Source organism: Numenius arquata, chromosome 14 (genome assembly GCF_964106895.1).
Source record: "Numenius arquata chromosome 14, bNumArq3.hap1.1, whole genome shotgun sequence".
Classification (NCBI taxonomy): Eukaryota; Metazoa; Chordata; class Aves; order Charadriiformes; family Scolopacidae; genus Numenius; species Numenius arquata.
The window spans coordinates 6531387-6550578 of NC_133589.1; the positions used below are offsets into that span (position 1 = coordinate 6531387).

At 56.7% G+C, this 19192-nt stretch overlaps 2 protein-coding genes across 4 annotated transcripts; one reads left to right on the plus strand and one right to left on the minus strand.

The window, feature by feature from the left end:
- Nucleotides 1-25: 25 nt before the first annotated feature.
- CHTF18 (chromosome transmission fidelity factor 18) lies at nucleotides 26-12155 on the minus strand. The gene is made up of 22 exons (XM_074158608.1): nucleotides 12074-12155; nucleotides 11759-11923; nucleotides 11476-11602; nucleotides 11226-11418; nucleotides 11003-11092; nucleotides 10810-10862; nucleotides 10461-10602; nucleotides 9390-9602; nucleotides 8541-8638; nucleotides 8249-8372; nucleotides 7944-8077; nucleotides 7477-7570; nucleotides 7301-7399; nucleotides 6902-7032; nucleotides 5978-6140; nucleotides 5499-5723; nucleotides 5243-5392; nucleotides 4545-4675; nucleotides 2524-2668; nucleotides 1562-1678; nucleotides 851-908; nucleotides 26-302 (listed from the first exon to the last, which is right to left on the minus strand). The coding sequence occupies exons 1-22, from the start codon at nucleotides 12153-12155 to the stop codon at nucleotides 166-168; spliced, it is 2871 nt and encodes a 956-aa protein (XP_074014709.1). The 3' UTR covers nucleotides 26-165.
- Nucleotides 12156-12314: 159 nt separating this feature from the next.
- RPUSD1 (RNA pseudouridine synthase domain containing 1) lies at nucleotides 12315-16982 on the plus strand. 3 transcript variants are annotated; one of them, XM_074158478.1, is made up of 6 exons: nucleotides 12315-12409; nucleotides 13004-13195; nucleotides 13306-13429; nucleotides 13574-13676; nucleotides 13764-13865; nucleotides 14147-16982. In XM_074158478.1, the coding sequence occupies exons 2-6, from the start codon at nucleotides 13014-13016 to the stop codon at nucleotides 14545-14547; spliced, it is 912 nt and encodes a 303-aa protein (XP_074014579.1). In that variant the 5' UTR covers nucleotides 12315-12409; nucleotides 13004-13013; the 3' UTR covers nucleotides 14548-16982. The 3 variants fall into 3 exon arrangements, with proteins under 3 accessions (XP_074014579.1, XP_074014580.1, XP_074014581.1); XM_074158479.1 differs by having other exon boundaries at nucleotides 12384-12617; nucleotides 14147-16976; XM_074158480.1 differs by lacking the exon at nucleotides 12315-12409 and having other exon boundaries at nucleotides 13014-13147; nucleotides 14147-16976.
- Nucleotides 16983-19192: the final 2210 nt, after the last annotated feature.

Consider the following 19192-nt stretch of genomic DNA (forward strand, 5'->3'; position numbering starts at 1 on the left):
TTTTTATATATATTTTATTTTTTTTAACAAAACAAGTGGGTATTAAAAAAACAAAACAAATCAGAATCACGCACACACACACCCCCATCCATGGGTTAGAAAGTCAAGTCAGCTTATCCCTTTCAGTTCCATCTATATAATTTCCTGGGCGTCACCTCCGCCCTGCTACAGCAGGTCCTTGATGTAGATATTCCTCCTGACGGCGTTGGAAACCCCTTCGTTAAACCGGAACCAGACGTCGCTCTTCCCCACGGCCTTTCCCATCTGGCTCTCGATCGACTCTTCCTTGGAAAGCTGAGGGGCTGCGGGAGAGGGAGATCCATGTCAAAAACTTGCAGAAACTCATCATCTTAAAGTTACAACCTGCTCCCGGGCTGCACGGGGAGGGCACGGGGGGGTTTGGATGGGCAGCGCTGATGCTCCCGTGTCCTGGATCCTCCAAACACTAGAGGTATCCACAGCAGTGCTCCAAGCTCAGTGTATTTGCTGGCCCTTTGGACACTGCCAGAAGCCACCGACCTGCCCCCAGGTATCCCCCTGCCTGCTGCATCGGGGGCAGTTTGCTCAATATCCCTTCCCCACCCCATAGATGTCCCCTGGGACTCAGTGCTTAGGGACAGAGGTGGTGCTTAGGTGGCACATGGTCACCCCATCCCTCTGTCACCCACCTGGGGCTGGGGCCACCACAGCCACCTCATCCCTCTGCCACCTACCCAGGACCAGGGCCACTTGTAGTTACCCCATCCTTCTGCTGCCCACCCAGGGCTGGGGCCACCACAGCCATCTCGTCCTTCTGCCGCTTGCCCAGTGCCACATCTGCCCACTGCCATCCCGCCCCTCTGCCACCCACCTGGGTCTGCGGCCGCCTGCTGCTGCCGAATTGGCCGCCCAAAGAAGTCGGTCTCAGGCTGCGAAAAGCAAAAAGCAGAAGGTGACCATGGCTCTGCCAGCGCCTGCATCTACAGCCCCGTCCCCCTTCAAGCACCCGGGGCAGGAGGGAGCTGCCGAGTGGGAGCCGAATGCAAATCCTGCAGAAAGGGCCAGCGGCCTTGGTAAAATGCAAAGAACATTCAAAATCGGGTGGGAAAGACAAACTTTAAGGCTCATCATGCTAAAAAAGCAGGGTTTATGGACAGTCAAGGTCTCAAAGCCGAGCCCGTGGTGGCAGGGGACCACCTCTTGCTCCTCTTGGCTGATACTGGGATGCCCAGGGTGGGACCAGCCCAGCTCACCCGCTTGATGTCCCCAAAACTTCCCAAACTGCGTGCATACCTCCCCACCCCACAAGCAGCTCTCCCCCTGGTTCCCCAGCTTCCACTAAGCCAAAATTCGGCTATTTGAACCCAAACATCCACATCTCTTTCCTTCCCCACCCTTGAAACCAGATCTAATTCATCCCCATGCTATAAACCCAGCGATGCATTTACGGGACGAGTGGTGCCCAACCGCTTTATTAAAAGAACCTGTACTAAAAATAAATAAATACCAATGGAGACAGCCAGTCTCCAGCAGCCACCGTACACGCTGGTAGGAAATTAGGTACAAACTGCAGCTGCCTCACCTTGTCCTCCACCGCCGCTCTCCGGACGATGTGTTCCAAGCGCTGCTGGTGGTTGGGGGGCTCCGCTGGCCCCACGTCTGCTTGCTCCCCCGCCTCGCCGAGGCCATTCCCGGGCTCCTGTGGGGAAGGGAGCCCTAAGCGAGGGCCTGGAGGTTTGGGCAACCTATTTGCTGCCAGGTTTGATTACAATATCCAAACGACCCGGTGACTATTTTTTCATCCTTTTCTGTCTTGCAGCAGCACATGGGATTAACCCTGGCAGCACTTTGGGCACGTGCACAGTTGGCACTGTGTAAACAAGGAGCCTTCAGAGATGTTTTTGCAGCATCTCTGCTTCACGCATCCCCTGAGAAAGCCCTTCTGCTGCAAGAAGGGGCTCTCTGGGATTAATTATCCCTGTGGCACCAGGGCAGTGCAGGCACCAGCTACACCTGAACCGTTTCTCAGCCTTTTCCACCCATCTCCACCTTCTCCTGCTTTCTGCCTGCTGCTCCATGGGGGTTTCAGCAGTGGGCAGAGTAACTCTGTTCCTCCCAGGGGCTTTGGGACCTTTGGGAGGATCAAAGTGAAGCAGCAAGGGAACGTGCAGGCAGGAGAGCACAGGTCAGCTCCCCCATGGACACGTACAAATCACAGCCAGACAAACTAAAATTCCCATCTCGTCACAACCCTCATTAGAGGGTTTAAAGCCTTAACTCACAGCAAGCATTTCTTTCCAGAATTCCTGCAAAAAGATGAGCCCTGTGGGCTCATCATCCCAGCGCGGATGTGCTGCCCGCAGGCAGATGTGCAGGCAGACGGCTGTGGCTCGGGGGGGTTAATCCTGGATTTCCACTTGCAGAGCAAAAGCCACCGGCTGCTTTGGAAACACCAGGTCCCCACACCAGTCCTAAGGACTTTATCCCCATTGAGGGACCCATCCCCTGCCCCCAAAACCTCAGGACACTGCGAGCCCTCCATACCTCGCCCAGGTTTCGTGCCTGCAGCAAAGCCTCTGTCCTCCTCATCTTCTCCAGCTCGATCTCCCTGGCGATGAGCTGCTTGGCCTGGTAGGTCAGCTGCCTGCGAGCCGGCAGGTCCGGGAACCGGCAGACATCCTCCACGTTCCTGCAGCAGAGAACAGGGGATGAGAGTAAATACATCACTACTGAAAATAAATCAATTCTGAAAATAAAAAAAAGCATTATGCAAACTGCAGCCTGACACAGGCACAGGGAGACCCACCAGACTCCCAGCCCTGTCCCCACCAGCCTCTCAGTATGATCCTGGCCACGGTGCCTCAGTTTCCCCATCACTGCTCTCTCCGAGTCTGCGCAGGCAATGGCAGCACTAGAAGATGCCCAGCGAGCGGTGCCGGCCGTGCGGAGCCAAGTTCCTGCAGGGCATCTCAGCTGAATGGGAACTCAGGAGGGATTATGCGCTTTTTAATCTTGGTTTTAATGCACAGAGAGGAAATTGCAGGCAGGTCTGTGCCGAACAGATTGCCCTGGAAAAGCCACAGTCACATCACAGCTTGGGCACGAGCAGCTCCATGACCCTTCACATGAATCCCGAGGTGCCTGCGGGGAGCCGTTTAATTGAGATATGGCCATGAGCAGTAATTTTGGCTAATCAGAGCAGTTTCATTCTTAAGGAGGCTGGTGCACCAGATCTGGAGGCAGGCCCCTTGCAGTACAGCGAAAACCCAGGCGCAGTCCCAGCACCAAGGAGCCAGAGGGGCCAGTTCCTCTGCCAGCTGTAAATACCTCACACTTTATTCACATTCAATATTATTCCCCTTAAAGTAAAGGGAGCAAAGTCCTATATCAGATGGCTTTGCAGGCATTTAGAAATTAGCTGTCAAACCTACGATTTAAAAGGTTTTAAAGAGAAAACACAGGTTTCGCTGTCAACAACAGCTTTGTTTGCGAGAGAGATGCTGGGATGTGACTCGCAGGTGCCACCGGGACATGACACCCCTGTGGTCCCCATCCTTGCTGCGCATGGCCAGGAAACAGGCTCAGAATTTGCAAAAAAAGTGGAGCAAAGCAAAGCAACTGCTTGCGCCACTGGCTCCCAACGTCTCTTGATTTTCCCATGGCCATGTTTCGGTGGCACAGCCTGGCATGGGGAGGGCAGGGGAGGAGGCTCCCTGCAGCCCCTGCAGCTCCCACAGGCCTTTCCGTGAGGGAAAAAAAATTAAAAAAAAAAAAAAAAAAAGCGCTTCACTGTAATTAGATACAGCTGCTTGATTTAACAGCGGCTAATTTTTGTAATTAACTTTGCACCAGGAAGACATTAGCGTTGCTCCTGGCTGTGGTCGGGTCTGTATGACTTCACCGAAGCCTCGGGAGCATTTACGGCTCTGTATATACTTAAAGCACAGTGAGACTCACGTCTAGCAATGGCCAGCTGTTAATATACAAATTAATCGTGGCTACAGTGACCTCCTGTGTGCAACATGCCTAGGTGGACCTGCTCTCCCCTGCTGCTGCAAGCCTCCAGCAGCCTCGGTCCCTCCTCTGCTGGCTCTGGTAGCAGCCAAAGGCAGCTGCTTCCTTTCCTTTAATCCCATTAAAGCAAAGCCAGCCCTGCTTAGGACTCCTGGGCTCCTTCTTTAAAAAAAACAAGGCGAAAAAAAAGCAGATAATCCCCACAGAGCTGCCATCGGAGAAAGTGGGCTCCCTGCAGCCATCCCTGCACTGGGCAGCTCACACCAGCTCGCAACCCAGCTGCCATCACCAGAGAATCACAGATTCGTAGAATGGTTTAGGTTGGAAGGGACCTTAAAGATCATCTAGTTCCAACCCCAGTGCCATGGGCGGGGACACCTCCCACTAGACCAGGTTGCTCAAAGCCCCATCCAACCTGGCATTGAGAAGGCTGCAGCCTCTACCTGCAAGAAACCAACTCAACACCATGATGCCTTTGGGCTCGAGCTCCTTGCTGAGCTCTCTGCTGTTATTTTGGACGCCTATGCCTCCTCCCCACCCTCAGGACTTACGGGTCAAGCTTGTAGATGTACTGGCCCTCGGGCAGGCGTTCCTGGTGGTAGGTGAGGTTGTAGGCCAGCATGGTGCTGATGAGGTCTGCCAGCTGCTGCTTCTCCTTCAGGCTGTAGAGCTGGGTGTTCACCTGGGGAGGAGAACGGAGCCAAGGGGAGGGCATCACTAATCCATAATAACTTCTAAACATAAAAATAACCTGAAGCACGGGCTTTGTCTCTATATGAGAAAGGACAGTTAATACGCGCGAGGTTCAGACCAAGTTTAGCTTCCTATTAGGGACACACGAACTTCACAGAGCGGGGACAGTCCCCTCCAATGGCCCGAAGGCTAAATGCACCCAACACAACCCTGCGTGCAGCTGAACCAGCTGCTGAAAGGGGACTGCAACAGTCCCCCAAACTCCTGCTCAGGCGAAGCCCACCCCTGGGTGCAGGGGTCCAGGAGGTGCAGGACAACCCCTCCCGCCCCCGACACCCAACAGTCGGTATCTCAGTGACATGTCCTCGGCTTCCCTCTGGCTTCTGCATCAGCTGCAACATTAAATCCGCCCCAAATTTGGGACAGAGGGATAGCTCAGCCTGGGCAACGCAGCGCTGGGGACATGTCCCATTCCTAATGGGGGGTTTGCAGAGGGGACACGTCTCCTGTGCAGGACTCCTGCCACCGCAGTGAGAGGGGGCCAGCAGGCACTCACCGGTCGGAGCTTCGGGGCGATGATGTCCAGCAGCAGACAGAGCACTTCCAAGACAAGAGACTGCTGACCCGCACGGCTGCGGGCGCTGGGAGTTATCCCCGACAACATGGACATGACGAGGTTCTGCATGTAGTTCAGCTTGGCCAGGGCCTGGGTGGAGAGGGCATGGATGGCTCAGCCATGGCTGCAACCATAGCCGTCCCCAAAGGTGACAGAGCTGGAGCCACGCTGCCATCGTGCCCTCCCAGGTACTTGCCTCATGCTGGCTGCTGGGATAAGCGAGCCGGGGGATGCTGGTGGCCGCAAAGAGCAGGTGGAAAGCCACGGGCAGGAAGGGCAGGTACCGCATCAGCTGGAAGCTCTGCCCATGCAGAACAGCTCGGCTCAGCAGGTCAGAGAAGCCCAGCCACTCCAGGGCCAAGCACACCGAGCTGAAACTGGAGTCCCGCAGCTTCATGTTCAGGAAATTCTCATACAGACCCTGGAAGTGGATGCAGGATTAGAGATGGCTCAAGGCCGGGTAGACGGTCCCGTCAGAGCATGCTGCTGGGATTCTGAGCATCCCACTGAGTCCAACTCCAGTGCAACATCCCAAAACTTCACCCAAAATTAGCACAATCCTACTGCAGGGAGGAATTTCCCAAGGCACCTCCCAGCCACGACCCCCCAGGATCAGGAGCCACCCTTGCTCCAGGGGAAAGGGCCCAGCTCTTTCCCCCTCCCTGGCTGCTCTACCTGGGCGAGCTTCTCCTGCTCCCCCGAGGAGACAGCGAGGTGCAGGATGCGGTGGAAGCGGTGGGAGGACGTGCTGAAGCCAGCTGTCCCCTTCAGGTGCACCAGGTCCTCATCACCCACCAGGAGCTGGGCTGGCAAAGCAAGATCCATTCCTATCCTGTGCCTGGGGGGGGGGCGCAAAGGGAAGAGCTCAGGGTGTCCTGGCACAGAATGAACCAGCAATGAGTATTTGGATCCTTGCAGACTGGACTGAAGGCAACACCGATGCCAAATCATTGGGCGCTAAAGAGAGCGGCCAAAGAGCATCTGGACACACAAATCTGCTGATGGAGCCAGGTCTGCTGCAGGGCAGAGCAGCTCTCCAAGACCTTTCAGGATTTTCCACTGCAGGTCACAGAATCATAGAATCATTTTAGTTGGAAGAGACTTCTAAGACCATCAAGTCCAACCGTTAAACAAACACTGCCAACTTACCACTAAAACATGTCCCTCAGCACCATGTCTACACGTCATTTAAATACCTCCAGGGATGGCAACTCCACCACTTCCCTGGGCAGCCTGTTCCAATGCTTGATAACCCTTTCAGCGAAATTTTTTTCCTAATATCCATCCTAAACCTCCTCTGGCACAACTTGAGGCCGTTTACTTTTGTCCTATTGCCTGTTATTTAGGAGAAGAGATGAATCCCCACCTCGCTACACCCTCCTTTCAGGTAGTTACAGAGAGCGATGGGGTCTCCCCTCAGCCTCCTTTTCTCCAGGCTGAACAACCCCAGTCCCCTCAGCTGCTCCTCATAAGGCTTGTGCTCTAGACCCCTCACCAGCTTCGTTGGCCTTCTCTGGACACAGTCTAGCAAGCAGGTCAGGGGACAACACAAAGCAGTGGGTCCTAAGCAGACAGAACTTAATAAATCCCCTCTTTTACCTTTGGACCCTTGGGAGCTGGAAGATCTCTTGCCAGATGGAGAAGAGCCCCTTGTTTTGGTCCTTCAAGCCGATCTTCATCGTCTGCACCATCTGCACGCTCAGCTCCTTCTGGCCTCGGCCGTGCAAGAACTGCAACACAGATGAGGGGCTGGGGGGGACAGGCACCGTGGGGAGGGAGGGGATGCCCACAATGGCTAGCTGGAAAGCCAGAGACAGCGGCACCTCTCTCTCTTGCTTTGTAGGGGAATCAAGGTTAAAAATAACCCAGGGGACAGGCTGGACAATTTAGGGATCTGCCCGGGACAGGTTTTTTCCCTCCATCCCCATCTGAGCCCAGATCAAGGCAAGAGCTGCAGCAAGCCCGTGTCCCCCAGAGCCCTCCCGGTGACACCAGTACCTGCAGGGTGTTTATGCAGGAGCGGATGTCGTTCTCTGTCTTCTCGCACAGCGCCAGCAGCGCGCCCGTGTCCGCCCGCATGCCCTGCCGCAGGGCGATCTGCAGGAGAGGGGGGTCAGCAGGGAGGGCCCATTGGCCCGGGGGGGTGGTGAGAGGAACCCCTGGCCCCGCCGCACCTCACAGAGCCGCTGGGCAAGCCGGGACGGCGCCGTCTGAGGGAAGTTCAGCAGGAACGACTGCTGCCGCAGCGGCCGGAGGGCAGGGACGTACCTGGCAAAGGGAAGCACAAGGGTCTCTGAGCGACCCGAGCAGAAGAACAAATCCAGCCCCTAATGCTCCGCTCAAAGACAGACAGGTTATTTAGCAGCCCCCTGCACACCACTGCACGCTTTTGCACCCACAAACACAACTGCACACTCACACCTAGCTACAAGTCACCCCAGCGGATACAAAACCAGGGGGGTTTCAGGAAAGCTGAGCATGTTTTAATTTTACTTTTCATAAGTTACTTCTAAGCCGAGGGTCGGACGGCAAATAACTCGGCGCAGGAAGGCTTTGGCTTGGAGGCAACAGCAGCCGCCTCCTCGTTTGGGGCAGGGGTCTCAGCTCTCCATCCCTCCCCAGACATGCAGCTGACACTTACTGGTCATTGCAGATGCAGATGATGGGCCGGAGCAGCAGTCCACCCTCACGCCGCCTCCTCCGGCCCGTGCTGGCCGCCGCCTCGCCCTCCACGTCCTTACGGTGGATGATGTTTAGCAGCACGTTGATAGATGCCTTGGGGAAGAAAAAAAATTAAAGGACAGAAGGGATGAATTGTTGTTGTTCAAGAAGAACTTGAACAAGAAACCACAGTGGCAAGAAACCACTCCCAAAAAGGAAGAGCTGCTAAGAGGGCAATAATTAAGCACTTAACGCATAAGGTGCCTAGACCCAGGCTGGGCTTACCGCGGGTGCACCGTCTATCTCATCGATGATCAGGCAGTTGGGCTTCTCGTCGGCGCCCAGAACGGACTTCATCTGAGTGGCAGCTTCGATGCGGGTTTTGAAAACCTCGGGGCTGCGGTCGTCACTGCAAGACAAGCCGGCGACGGGCTGCTGTGGCACGGCATCGCCTCCGGCACGGTACCACCACCTCCGGCACGGCACCACCACCTCTGGCATGGCACCACCTCCAGCACGGCACCACTGCCACCAGCTTCTGGGGCAGGGCAGGGCTGGGCAGTCATCGCAGACTCACCTGGCGTTCATCTCGACAGCGTTGTACCCCGCGTGCTTGGCAATAACGTGGGCCAGCGTGGTCTTTCCCAAGCCGGGCGGGCCACAGAGCAGGGCTACCTGTGGCAGAGACGTAACGTCAGCCCGGCAGGCAGCCAGGCTGGGCTTCCTCCAGCACTCACCAAGGCCACCATGCAAGGGGACGAGTCTCTGCAGCCTGCAAAATGGTCTTGGGAGCTGCTGCACTGGTTTGTAGACACACAGGGAGAAGGGAAAGTCACTGGAAGAAGGAGATTTTAACAGAAACTCTCAGAGGTGACAGAGTCACCCTGGCAGCATCTCTCATGCGTATGTTTTAAGTTTGCAGGGCAACAGATAGAGAAGGCTGAACAAAACATCTTCCAGAATTACACTCCTGAGAAGCAATGCTATTAGTATCTGGTTTTGTTTCCCCTTTTTTATGTCTTCTCACTGGACAGGTTGAAGCTGGTTAGCTGGCCTGGGTATGTTATCTTTGCTCCCTTTACCACTTGAGCATCATGGCTCTCTTCTGGATGCAGAAACTCTTGCTCAATAGCATGTCACATCTGCCCCGAACAAAAAAAGTCAAGACCAACCTCTGCTAAAAAGGATGCGACTTTCCTCAACCAGCCCGTTTAATTTGGCTGGAGAAAGTCTGTTCCTCTCTCCTTGTTATCACATTACCCAAGTCAAAACAGAAGGAGAAATGAAAAAAACCCACATTCTCTAGGAGAATCAAGAAATCCAACTTCTCCTGGATCTGTACTGGAAGAGCCTGCTCCTCACCGTGGTGGTGGGATGAAGGGGACTGGAGAGGAGACTCACCACAGCAGCCTCCTGTCTTGCTCACCTTGTATTTGGGTCTCTTGTGCTGGTCCAGCTCAGCCTCCAGAATCTCCTCTGTGAGCTGCATCTTTGTTTTCCACTTATTCTGCTGCTCCTTGGGCTGGTTGAATGGAGGATGAGTCTCAGTGCCGGGCTTGGTCTTCTTGGCAGCCTTCTCCCTCCCGAACACCACAGTGTCCCAGAGCTTGAGCCACTTCAGAAGGCAGCGGTTTGTGTACTGCACGTCAGGCAAGAAAGCAAGCAAACCCTGTAAAACCTCAGAAGGATCTGGCTGAGGACAGAGGAAGCCCTCTGCTGCATTGCTTACAAACTGCCGTGGCGATAGAGGAAGGAGCCAAGCCCGAGGAGGCAAGACGGAGCGCGTCTGCCCAATAGACCTCAAGCATGCAGCACGTCACCCTCCACCATGGAAGATGCTGCCCAGGTTTCCACCTGGCATCTGTATGGGACAGCATGGGAATGCTGTTTCCCTTCCCAACTCGGCCACCATCCATCCCACAGGGCAACCGAGGACAAGTCACAGTGGCCGCAACTCTGCTGTCCCTTGTCTGTCTTGGCTCAACCCAGCGCTTCTCAGGCTCTTCCATAATTTCCAATTCCCTACAAAACTTCTAATTTTAAAAAAAAATCAAAATAGCCAACAGTTCCTGGCTAAAGTCCACCCAATCTTTTTTGTCTTATTTTGGTCATCTTTCACAGTCTCCTTTATAGAATCATAGAATTGTCTGAGTTGGAAAGGACCTTTAAGATCATCTAGTCCAACCATCAACCTAACTCTAACAAAAATCTTCACTAAACCACGTCACTAGGCACTGTGTCTACTCATCTTTTAAATACCTCCAGGGATTTGTTGGAAGGTCCACAATCTGCAGCTGAAAACCCCCCACGCCAAGCTCTCGGCAGCAGGACTGCACCCAGGCAGGGCTGGCACGGACAGAATCCCCCAGTTGGTGCTTCCAAAAGCCCCACGATCAAAGGCAGCACCATAAAACCTTGATCCCACAGCATTAAGGAAGAGTTATAGAAGTGGCAAACCCACCCAAACCCCAAGGCCCCAGTTATCCTAGCACCTCACATCATCACTGAGCAGCTCCATGTAGCGCCGGGGAGTGAACTTGTCCACCCAGAGGCAATGCAGGGCAGACTCCTCCTCGTCTGCCGGCTCCGCTTCCCCTCTGGGCTCCGGGCTCTCGGTGCTGGTCTCACTCTCGAGGCAACTGCAAGAAAGAACTAACTTGCCCCAAACCACCCAGGGAGACAGGGCAGGGCTGGGAATTGCACCCAGACTTGCCAAGCTGGGGACGGAGGGCAAAGAGGGTTCTCTGCTTGGAGGTCCCCAAAACCTGGGTCCCACCAGAACATCTTGAGAGCTGCATCCGACAGCGCAGCAGGGATAGGATTGGGATTTTATCCCAACATCTCACCTATTTATTATGTCCGTCAACTGCTGTGATGCCTCCAGAACATGCCTCCGACGCTTGAGCACAAAGAGGGCAAGAGGGGGGTCAGAGACACCCTGCTAACCCGCAGCTGGGGGGAGCAGGGATTCAGGAGCCAACGCTGTGGCTACCCAGGGGTGGCAGGGGTAGACATGATGGTCAGTATAAGATGTGGTACCTCTTCATCCACTTGTTCCTTCAGGTAGGAGAAAGGCACCCCCAGCAAGTGGAGCGGCCTGCGTGCATTCCAGCCCAGGGAATCTGGGAGCTCAGGGAACAAAGGACACACACCAATGTTCATACTGATGCTCAGCAAACGTTTCGTGCTTCATCAAAGATCCCCTCCTGAACTGGATGGAGGTCAACAGAAAAGTAAGCCCAGCCTTCAGATCCCTCCTTACCTCCACCCCTGTCCTGGAGGGATCATCCCTCACGACCATGAAGACCCTGGTGCCCTCGGTGGACGTCACATTGATGTAATCCTCCAGGATGGGTGGCCGCTTGAGGACCCGCTTCTTCTCGGAGGGTGGCGTGGTCTGCAGAGGCACCATGCCGCTCATCTCCAGGTGGCCTGAGCTGGAGAACACCAGGTTCCTTTAGCAAGGGCTCTTTCCCTCTCCCCTGCTAAAAATGGAGTTTAAGGTGGCCAACCTGGCAGTCTGGGGAGCAGAAGGTGCCTCTGGGCCAGCATCCCAGAGGCCATTAGGAGCAAACTCATCATCCGCACCAAAGTTGAGCTTCTTGACAGCTTCCAGGCGCCGCCGCTTTGGCTTTGGTGCTGCATGAGACACCAGGGCAAGAGGAAGAAGAGGAGAAGCATCATTGACCAGTACCTGGATGGTCCTCCAGCAGCACCCCCACACCACACGGGGAGAGGGGTCAGCAGCACCCAGGGACCCACCGGGGCTGCAGACCCGGCTTGGGCCAAACTTACTGTGGGCTGTGGGTGGTGACGGGGACCCGGGTGGGTCACAGCCCCGGTCCCTCTTCTTGGGGTTGGTGTCCCCGACTGGGTCCACGGCAGGGTCGGGCTCCTCCGGTGGCTCTCTCTTGCTCCGGAACTGGGAGATTTTGGGGCCAGCGGGTGAGAACGGGTCATCTGCAAGAGGCGTTGCACGACGGCGCCGCTCACCGGAGGGGACCCACGGGTGGGACGGCGCACAGAGCACAGCCCGATCCTGCCCGGTCCTGCCCGCTCGCTCCATCGCCGCCCCCCGGTACCGGCCACGGTGCTCTCAGCAGCGCTCACCTCCCAGCTCTGCCAACACCTCTAGCTCGGCCGCGAACCGCTGGTAGAAGCCATCCTCAGGGTCCTCCTCGGGGTCCGCCATGGGCAGCACCGCGCACCGCTCCCGCCCGCGCCGCGCTTCCGGCCGCCGCGCCGCCGCCGAGCCGCCGCTGATTGGACGCGGCGCGCCGGCCGGAAGCGACGGCGGCGCTGATTGGACGCGACGCGACGCTAGACGCGGCGGCGGCGGCGCTGATTGGACGCGACGCGCGGCCCGGGCCCGGCGCCGCCGGTGGATACGATGTAGCCGCTCGCCCGCCCCGCCCGGCCCGGCCCGGCCCGGGGACAGCGCTGCAGGTCGGCCCGGGGCGGGGGGGGGACGGGACGGGAGTCGGGTCGCCGCCGTCCCCCTCCGCCGTGCGTGTCCCCTCCTCCGTGTCCCGGGTGCCCTCCGCCGTGCGTGTCCCCTGCCGGGCGCCACGGCGTGCTGTCCCGGCCGGAGCCGCTGAGATCGCGGCTCGACCCCGGTTGGCAGCGGGAGGGGCGGCGGGACCGGAGCTTGGGGGTAAGTGGGAACAGAGGGAGGTCGAGCCCCGCCGACGGGCTGGATCGGCCCAGCACCGTGCGGCTGCGGGGCCTCCACGCGTGACACCGGGACGGCGGGAGGGCTGCAGGACCCGTACGGCGTGACACTGGTATGGCTGTGGCTGTAGTGCACCGGTACCGCTGTGGGACCCGCAGAGCATGCCACCGGTGTCGGTGTGCCTCAGGGACCCGTGTGGTGTGACACTGGTACATCTCCAGTCCAACTGGGGGTACCCCAGCCCCGGGCCCTGCCCACTCTCACTGGGTCCCTTCGCGCCCCTGGGTGCTGCGCCCGTCCCCGGGGGTGTCCAGGCTGCGGCTGAGGGCTCTTCCCACCCGGCTCACCCCGGCTCCCACTCCCTGCAGGGCGCTGGCCATGGAGCCGGGCACCATCGACAACCTGTCCATCCTGTACCAGAGCTCCGACTTCATCGTGGTCAACAAGCACTGGGACATCCGCATCGACAGCAAGATGTGGTACGAGACGCTGACCCTGCAGAGCCAGCTCAAGTACCGCTTCCCCGAGCTGGCCGACCCCGACACCTACTACGGCTTCAGGTGAGCAGCCAGGGACCAAAACGGGTTCTGCCCAGCCACCGAACCAGCCTTGGCCAGGGACACTGCCCGAGTGCCCAGGGATGCTTCTCCGCCTCCCATCTCCTCCCCAGGTTCTGCCACCAGCTCGACTTCTCCACCAGCGGGGCCCTGTGTGTCGCACTCAACAAAGCAGCGGCGGGAAGCGCCTACAAGTGTTTTAAAGACCGACTGGTGACCAAAGCTTATCTTGCCCTGGTAAGCACACCCCACCAGGTCCTGCTTCTGGACATACCTTTTGGTTTTACTAAATTACAGCTTGGCCTCTGCTTCTTGCTGCCCTGGTGTCGGTGAAGAACGAGTGCTGGGGCTCGGTTTGCAAACCGGTTTTCTGCCCTGCAGGTCAGGGGCCATGTCAGCCAGAGCCGAATGACGATCCGCTACGCCATAGGAAAGAACACCACCGAGGGCATGACCCACATGATGTGCATCGATGGGACGGAGGGTGAGCGGCTCCCGCGCCCTGCCTGTGCTGCCCAGACCACCTGGGCCGCGCTGGGGGGAGCTGACCCTCCTCTGGATCTCGTTGCAGGCTGTGAAAATCCCAAACCTTGCCAGTCGGAGCTGATCGTACTTGAACATGGATCCTACAGCGGAGACCCTGTAACCAAAGTGCTGCTGCAGCCGCTGACAGGTGAGAGCTCAGGGAACCGTGGGCATGGCGGGGCTGGTGAGGCTGGGCAGACAGAGGAGCAGAGGTGCTGCAGCAGGACCTGCGCTTGTGCAGCCCTGGGCCTCGGTTGCAGCTTGGTGACATAGTGAAAAACAAAGCCTAGAAGGGGCTGAGTGGAGCTGAGAGCCACACTCAGCTCACGGAGGACTGAGATTCTCACACTGGGGGGACAAATGCCACTTGGTGCATTGTCGTCTCGCAGCACGGTGTCCCTGATTCCTCCACTCCCGCTCTCCCCCTAGGGCGGACTCATCAGCTCCGGGTTCACTGCAGTGCCATCGGCCACCCCATCGTGGGGGACTTCACCTACAGCCACAAGAAGGACAGCAGTCCCTACAGGATGATGCTCCATGCCTACTACCTGCGCATCCCCACCGGCAAGGAGCTCATCGAGGTCTGCACCCCCGACCCCTTCGTCACCGCAATGGACAGCAACTGGGTGCCCCACCACGTCATTCACCAGCTGGATGAGACCATCCAAGAGCTGAAGGACAAGATGATGCAGAAGGGAGAAGAGGAGGAGAGCCAGGAAGCCATGCTTGGTGGCGGAGGAGAGGAGGCACAGCATGAAGCCAAGAGCCCGGAGACAGAGGAGCAGCGAGCCCAGTGTGAGCAGTGGTTGGCCGAGTGGGCTTTGGAGTGAGCACAAACCACACCTCTGCGTTTCCAGCCCAATGCTCCATTTTCGTCCCAGTGGGTCCCCGCGGAGCCCAGCGCTGACTCCACATCTGCACTTTCTGTATGCCGTGGCTTCCCTCACTTCTGGGGCTGGGCCTAGACAGATTTTAGCAGCGATTAGGGATTAGGATGGGTTTATTTCTTAATGTACACATCATCCATCTGGCCAGTGGATGCCCCTTTCCTAATTCTGGGCCTCAGCAGCAGAGTCAGTGTGTCATGTACCAGCTTAGAGTGACCCCAAAGCTTTAGGTCCCTGTCCCAGGGCTCAGGCGCAGCCGGGGCAGCACCAGTCCTGCCTTTACCATGAGCGCGATGGACGTATCTGCAAACCCTCAGTGCTTGGATGCTAAAGTACAGCCCAGCAAAGGAAGAGAACACGCTGGGTGCAGCTTCAGGGTGTGTGTGTCCCATTCCCATTCCCTTTGCTCCCGGGTGTTTTGCCCATGGAGCGGGGCTGTGCGATGGGTGCAGGAGAGGTCCCTGCCTGCTGCAGAGGACGTGCTGCCTGCCCATCCCTGCCCTCGCGCTTCCCTCCCTGCCTCAGCTCGTGTGGGTTTTTTAAAGGTTTGTTGAAGGCGAGTGAGTTGATACGAATGGATTTTAAACTTTTTTTAAATTTCTATGAGAATAATCCAGTCTTTTAGGGGTTCTGAAATACGGGTGGTCTCAGAAATGCGTGTATTTTTAATATTTCTGTGGTCAGAATAGCCAGCAGCCCAAAGCTTTTTTAATAGATCTTATTATTCCTTCTACTAGCATTGCCTTTTCTTAGCGCCCACTTTTATCCTGGATGTGGCCGTACCCCCTGCTGAGGCAGGTCAGAAGACACAAGCCCCTTTCTGCTTTGCCCAGACGAGGAGGAATCAGTTTTTGATCCGTGGCGTGGCTCCTCGCTGGCGGGTTTCTGTGTGGGTGTCAGCACCCAAGGGTGCCGCAGGCAGAGCCTTTGGGTGGGCAGTTTGGGAGAGCTCTGGAGCAGCGAGAGTGGCCGAGGAAATGGTTGAAGCTAAAAGAAAGGCTGAGGACTGTCAGGAAGAGTGGGAAGGAGCTCGTCTCATGCTGGAGCTCAGCTTTGCAAGATGCCGAGAGGAGTTTCTCTGGAAACTTTGCAAGATGCAAGATACCGAGAGGAGTTTTTCCTGCAGTCTGTAGAGGACATTTAGGAAATGAAGAGAGCAGAGCAGCTGGGGCAGGCTGGGGAGAGACAGGTGGCTGGAGCCCCTTGCATAGAGAGCACCGATTCCTGGGTATTCAGCACTGAGCCACCACATCAGCATGTGCCCAGAGCTATCGTCACCTCACAGGCCCTGTCCCATTTAAAATGCACCTGACAGTGGTTTCACGTAACTCATGTTCCTACCCTGAGGGGAAATAAAACAGCACAGCCCTCTCCTCGTGGGTGAACGCACTGTGCCGGTCACCGAAACCCCATGGGGTATTGCATCACCCGTCCCTTGTGTCCCCGGGGGCTGGTGGGTCCAAGCTCACTGCGCTGTGGTGCATGGCTGGGGACAAGGTGGCGGTCACCTTGCTTTGGTGGCTTGGCACAAAGTGCTGCCACGCACTGCAGGGTGGGCACATGCTCATGGCTCTGCAGGCGGCAGCCCTGGGCACCAACTGGAGACCACAGGCTCGTGAGCTGGTGGCAGAGGGCTCAGGGGAGTTTGGACGAGGAGAAGATTCACTTCCTTCCTCCTAGGCCATGTCCCTGCCCATCCCATCTCTCAGGAGTGGCCAGAGAGGGGAGAGGCAGCCACAGGCAGGTCCTGAAGCTGTAAATTAATGTCATGAACTTGTTTGCCAAAGAATGAATGTGGGTGACGTGCACAGGAAAAGTTATGGGTTGGACTTGCAGCATCAGAGATGGGGCGCAGCCTTCCCTTCCCACGGGCCCCTCTATGGGAACGGTTCCTGCTGTGCAATGGGGGACACGTCCTGCAGCTGCACCTCCAGGACGAGGCCACGGGGCCAGCAGTCACTGAGGGTGATATGTGGGGACGCGCCGGTCGCCGCACACAAGGGGATGGTGAGGAACCATCACTCACCCTGCCATCTGCACTGAGGAGCCCCTGCACCTCCCGTCAGCCTTCGTGCGTTGCACTTTTACCCAACATTGCAGGAACCACAGATAAATACATATTTTCCTTACCTTGCAGAGAGGTGTTTTCCAGGCATCCTTCCCTGGCTTTCCCCCCCGCGCCATGTCCAGCCCTGCTCCCTCCTCTCTGCCATCACTGCCGCGGGGCCATATGATGCATCCTGCGTGAATCCACTCCTGCGTTCGGTCCGGGGGGGGTTGTGATGGGGGTGTGTGTCTCGTGACGTACTGTACAGCTTGCAATAACCCTTATTTCTTGTTGCACATGACCGTAGTAAACCATTACCTGTACACCCTGCAGTTCCCCCTCTGGTCTCTCAGTCCACGCCACGCTGCTCGGGATGGCACATTCTGCAGTGGGGCCGGTGTGGTGCCGGTGCCGGGAGATTCCAGGAATGAGCCCGGACCGGCACAACGGGACTGGCCCCAGGGCTCCGACCCGGCCAACGGGTTGTTTGAACACCGGCGCTCATCCTCGCCCTGCCGAAATTCCCCCCGGCCGAAACCACCGGGTTTATCTACCCGAAAGCTCTCCCAGATTTAGTAACTCTGACACAGATGACCAAGGATGCCCAGGGTGGCTGGGGCACATGTCACTGCCCCGGCCCTTCCCCTGCCTGTCCCTGCCTGCTGCCCACTCTGTCCAATACCAGTGTCTGGGATTGTCCCGAACCAAACAGCAGAGGCAGAAGAAAAACTGATTTCGAAACACTGCAGCTCTCCCTGGCAGGGAAACCGGGGAGCAGCCACAGGGCTACCGATGTTTAGGGGGTGCACAGGGGAAGCAGCTGCCACACGTGATTTCTATATGACTTTTGTACATCAGCAGTCGTTCCTCAGATTGGAGCAGTTGGAAAAGTGAAAGGATTCCCAAAGGAATCACTTGCAGTCTTCAGGCTGCAAGATTTTTAAGGTTATAAACCTGATAAGGAGGGAGAAGGTGCTGGTTAAGAGGAGGGGGATGGGGTTGGATCTTCGCTGCCTGTGGCAGCAGCGGTGCCCATCACCGACTCACCAAGGCCCCTGGGAGAAGGGCCTTCAGCTGATGGTTCCCAGCACATTCCTGTTTGGGGTGGACACTCCTGTGCCTGCTCCTCCTGAGGCTGTTTCAGGGTCAGTTTTAAGCTCTGCGAGGACACGGTGGATGTGGTGACCTGCAAAGGGGCTGTGATGTGCCTCTGCCCTCCCACTCCAGCCACCTCTGGCCAGCAAGCCTGGGGCTGGGGCTGTGTCCCACCAGCAGCCTCATAGCAAACGAGTTTCTGTAATTTTACCACTCCGACAAAAGCTATTTTTACAGCAAGTCCTTCCAAAATAGAAACCAGAAGCACCCGTGGGCGGTTGACCAAGCCCTGGTGCTGCAGGACTGGTTGCTCGGCGGGGGATGGGGACAGGGACATGGGATGGGGGCACCGGGAATGGCAAACCCCACTCAGCACTGCACTGGTGGGTCTAGGGACCCTTTTCGAAGGCTGATGTCCCCAAAACTGGCCGAGCAAGTGGTGTGGCCAGGACGGCTGGTTCAGCTGAGCACTGCTGACCGCTCTCACCCTTCCCTTTTCCCAGGATAAATGCACAGATAACACATTTGCTGCCGCAGAACATCAGGGTCCTCTGGGTTTTCATCACACACAGCATCGGGCTCCTCCAAATTTTCGTCACACAGCCTCGGAAAGGCTTTGCTTCCTTTCTTTTTGGTCTCCTTCTTCATGGCACATTCTGAGCCATTTGGTCTCTTTCTTCATGGCATTTCAGAGTGGGATCAGAAATTTCAGGGAGAAAGCTGTAAAAGGGCGAACAGGATCGTCCATGGCCAAGGCAAAAAGGACGGGTGCGAGGGAAGCACCTCCCAGAGGGGTGCTGAGCCCACTCGTCTATTCTGCAGATTTTTTGCCCTATAAAATATACCCCTGAATAGCTTGAAGGTTTTTTACGAACTGGGAGGACGTTTGTCTCCGTCAGGAGTACAGAAACCACCAAAGCAGAGGATTTAACTCATGTGCCCCAAAGTTCAAAGTGACCCTTTACAAAGAGGGGAAAAAAAAAAAAAAAAAAAAAAAAGGCAAAAATACCAGGAGAGAGAGAGAGAGAGAGAGGGAGCAGCTTTACAAAACACCGTTGAGAAACTGCCCTGTCACACCCCGTTTTTCAGAGCAACATCCCCACCCCGCAGCAGATAAGTGCCGAGCCCTCCCCGGCGCTGCCCAGCCCCGGACACCTTCCCCGGCTGAGCGGCTCCGAATCCTCATCGCCCAGCCAAATCCTCCCCGGACAGAGAGCGACTTGGCAAGGCCGCCGGTGGGATTTAGGGAACTTAATGAGACTTGGCGGAAAATTTATGCGCATCTAGATCGAAGGGCAATAAGCTAATTGCTCTGGGCAGCGCTGAGCAGCCCATCGATGGCATTTCTAGAGCGGGGACTTATTTTCTATCGGGGGTTTCTAGTTGAGGGGTGTGGAGTCGGGTACAGGGGGAAGGCAATGCCTTATGGTGCTCCTCCACTGGGTT

Coding starts and splice junctions, on each gene's coding strand:
- CHTF18 (XM_074158608.1), bottom strand. CDS start 12,155: ATGGCGGACCCCGAGGAGGACCCTGAGGATGGCTTCTACCAGCGGTTC. Junction 10,863..11,002: donor AGGAACAAGTGGATGAAGAG/GTACCACATCTT, acceptor TTTGTGCTCAAG/CGTCGGAGGCATGTTCTGGA. Junction 5,393..5,498: donor ATCCCAGCAGCCAGCATGAG/GCAAGTACCTGG, acceptor CTCTCCACCCAG/GCCCTGGCCAAGCTGAACTA.
- RPUSD1 (XM_074158478.1), top strand. CDS start 13,014: ATGGAGCCGGGCACCATCGACAACCTGTCCATCCTGTACCAGAGCTCC. Junction 13,196..13,305: donor GACACCTACTACGGCTTCAG/GTGAGCAGCCAG, acceptor TCTCCTCCCCAG/GTTCTGCCACCAGCTCGACT. Junction 13,677..13,763: donor GTGCATCGATGGGACGGAGG/GTGAGCGGCTCC, acceptor ATCTCGTTGCAG/GCTGTGAAAATCCCAAACCT.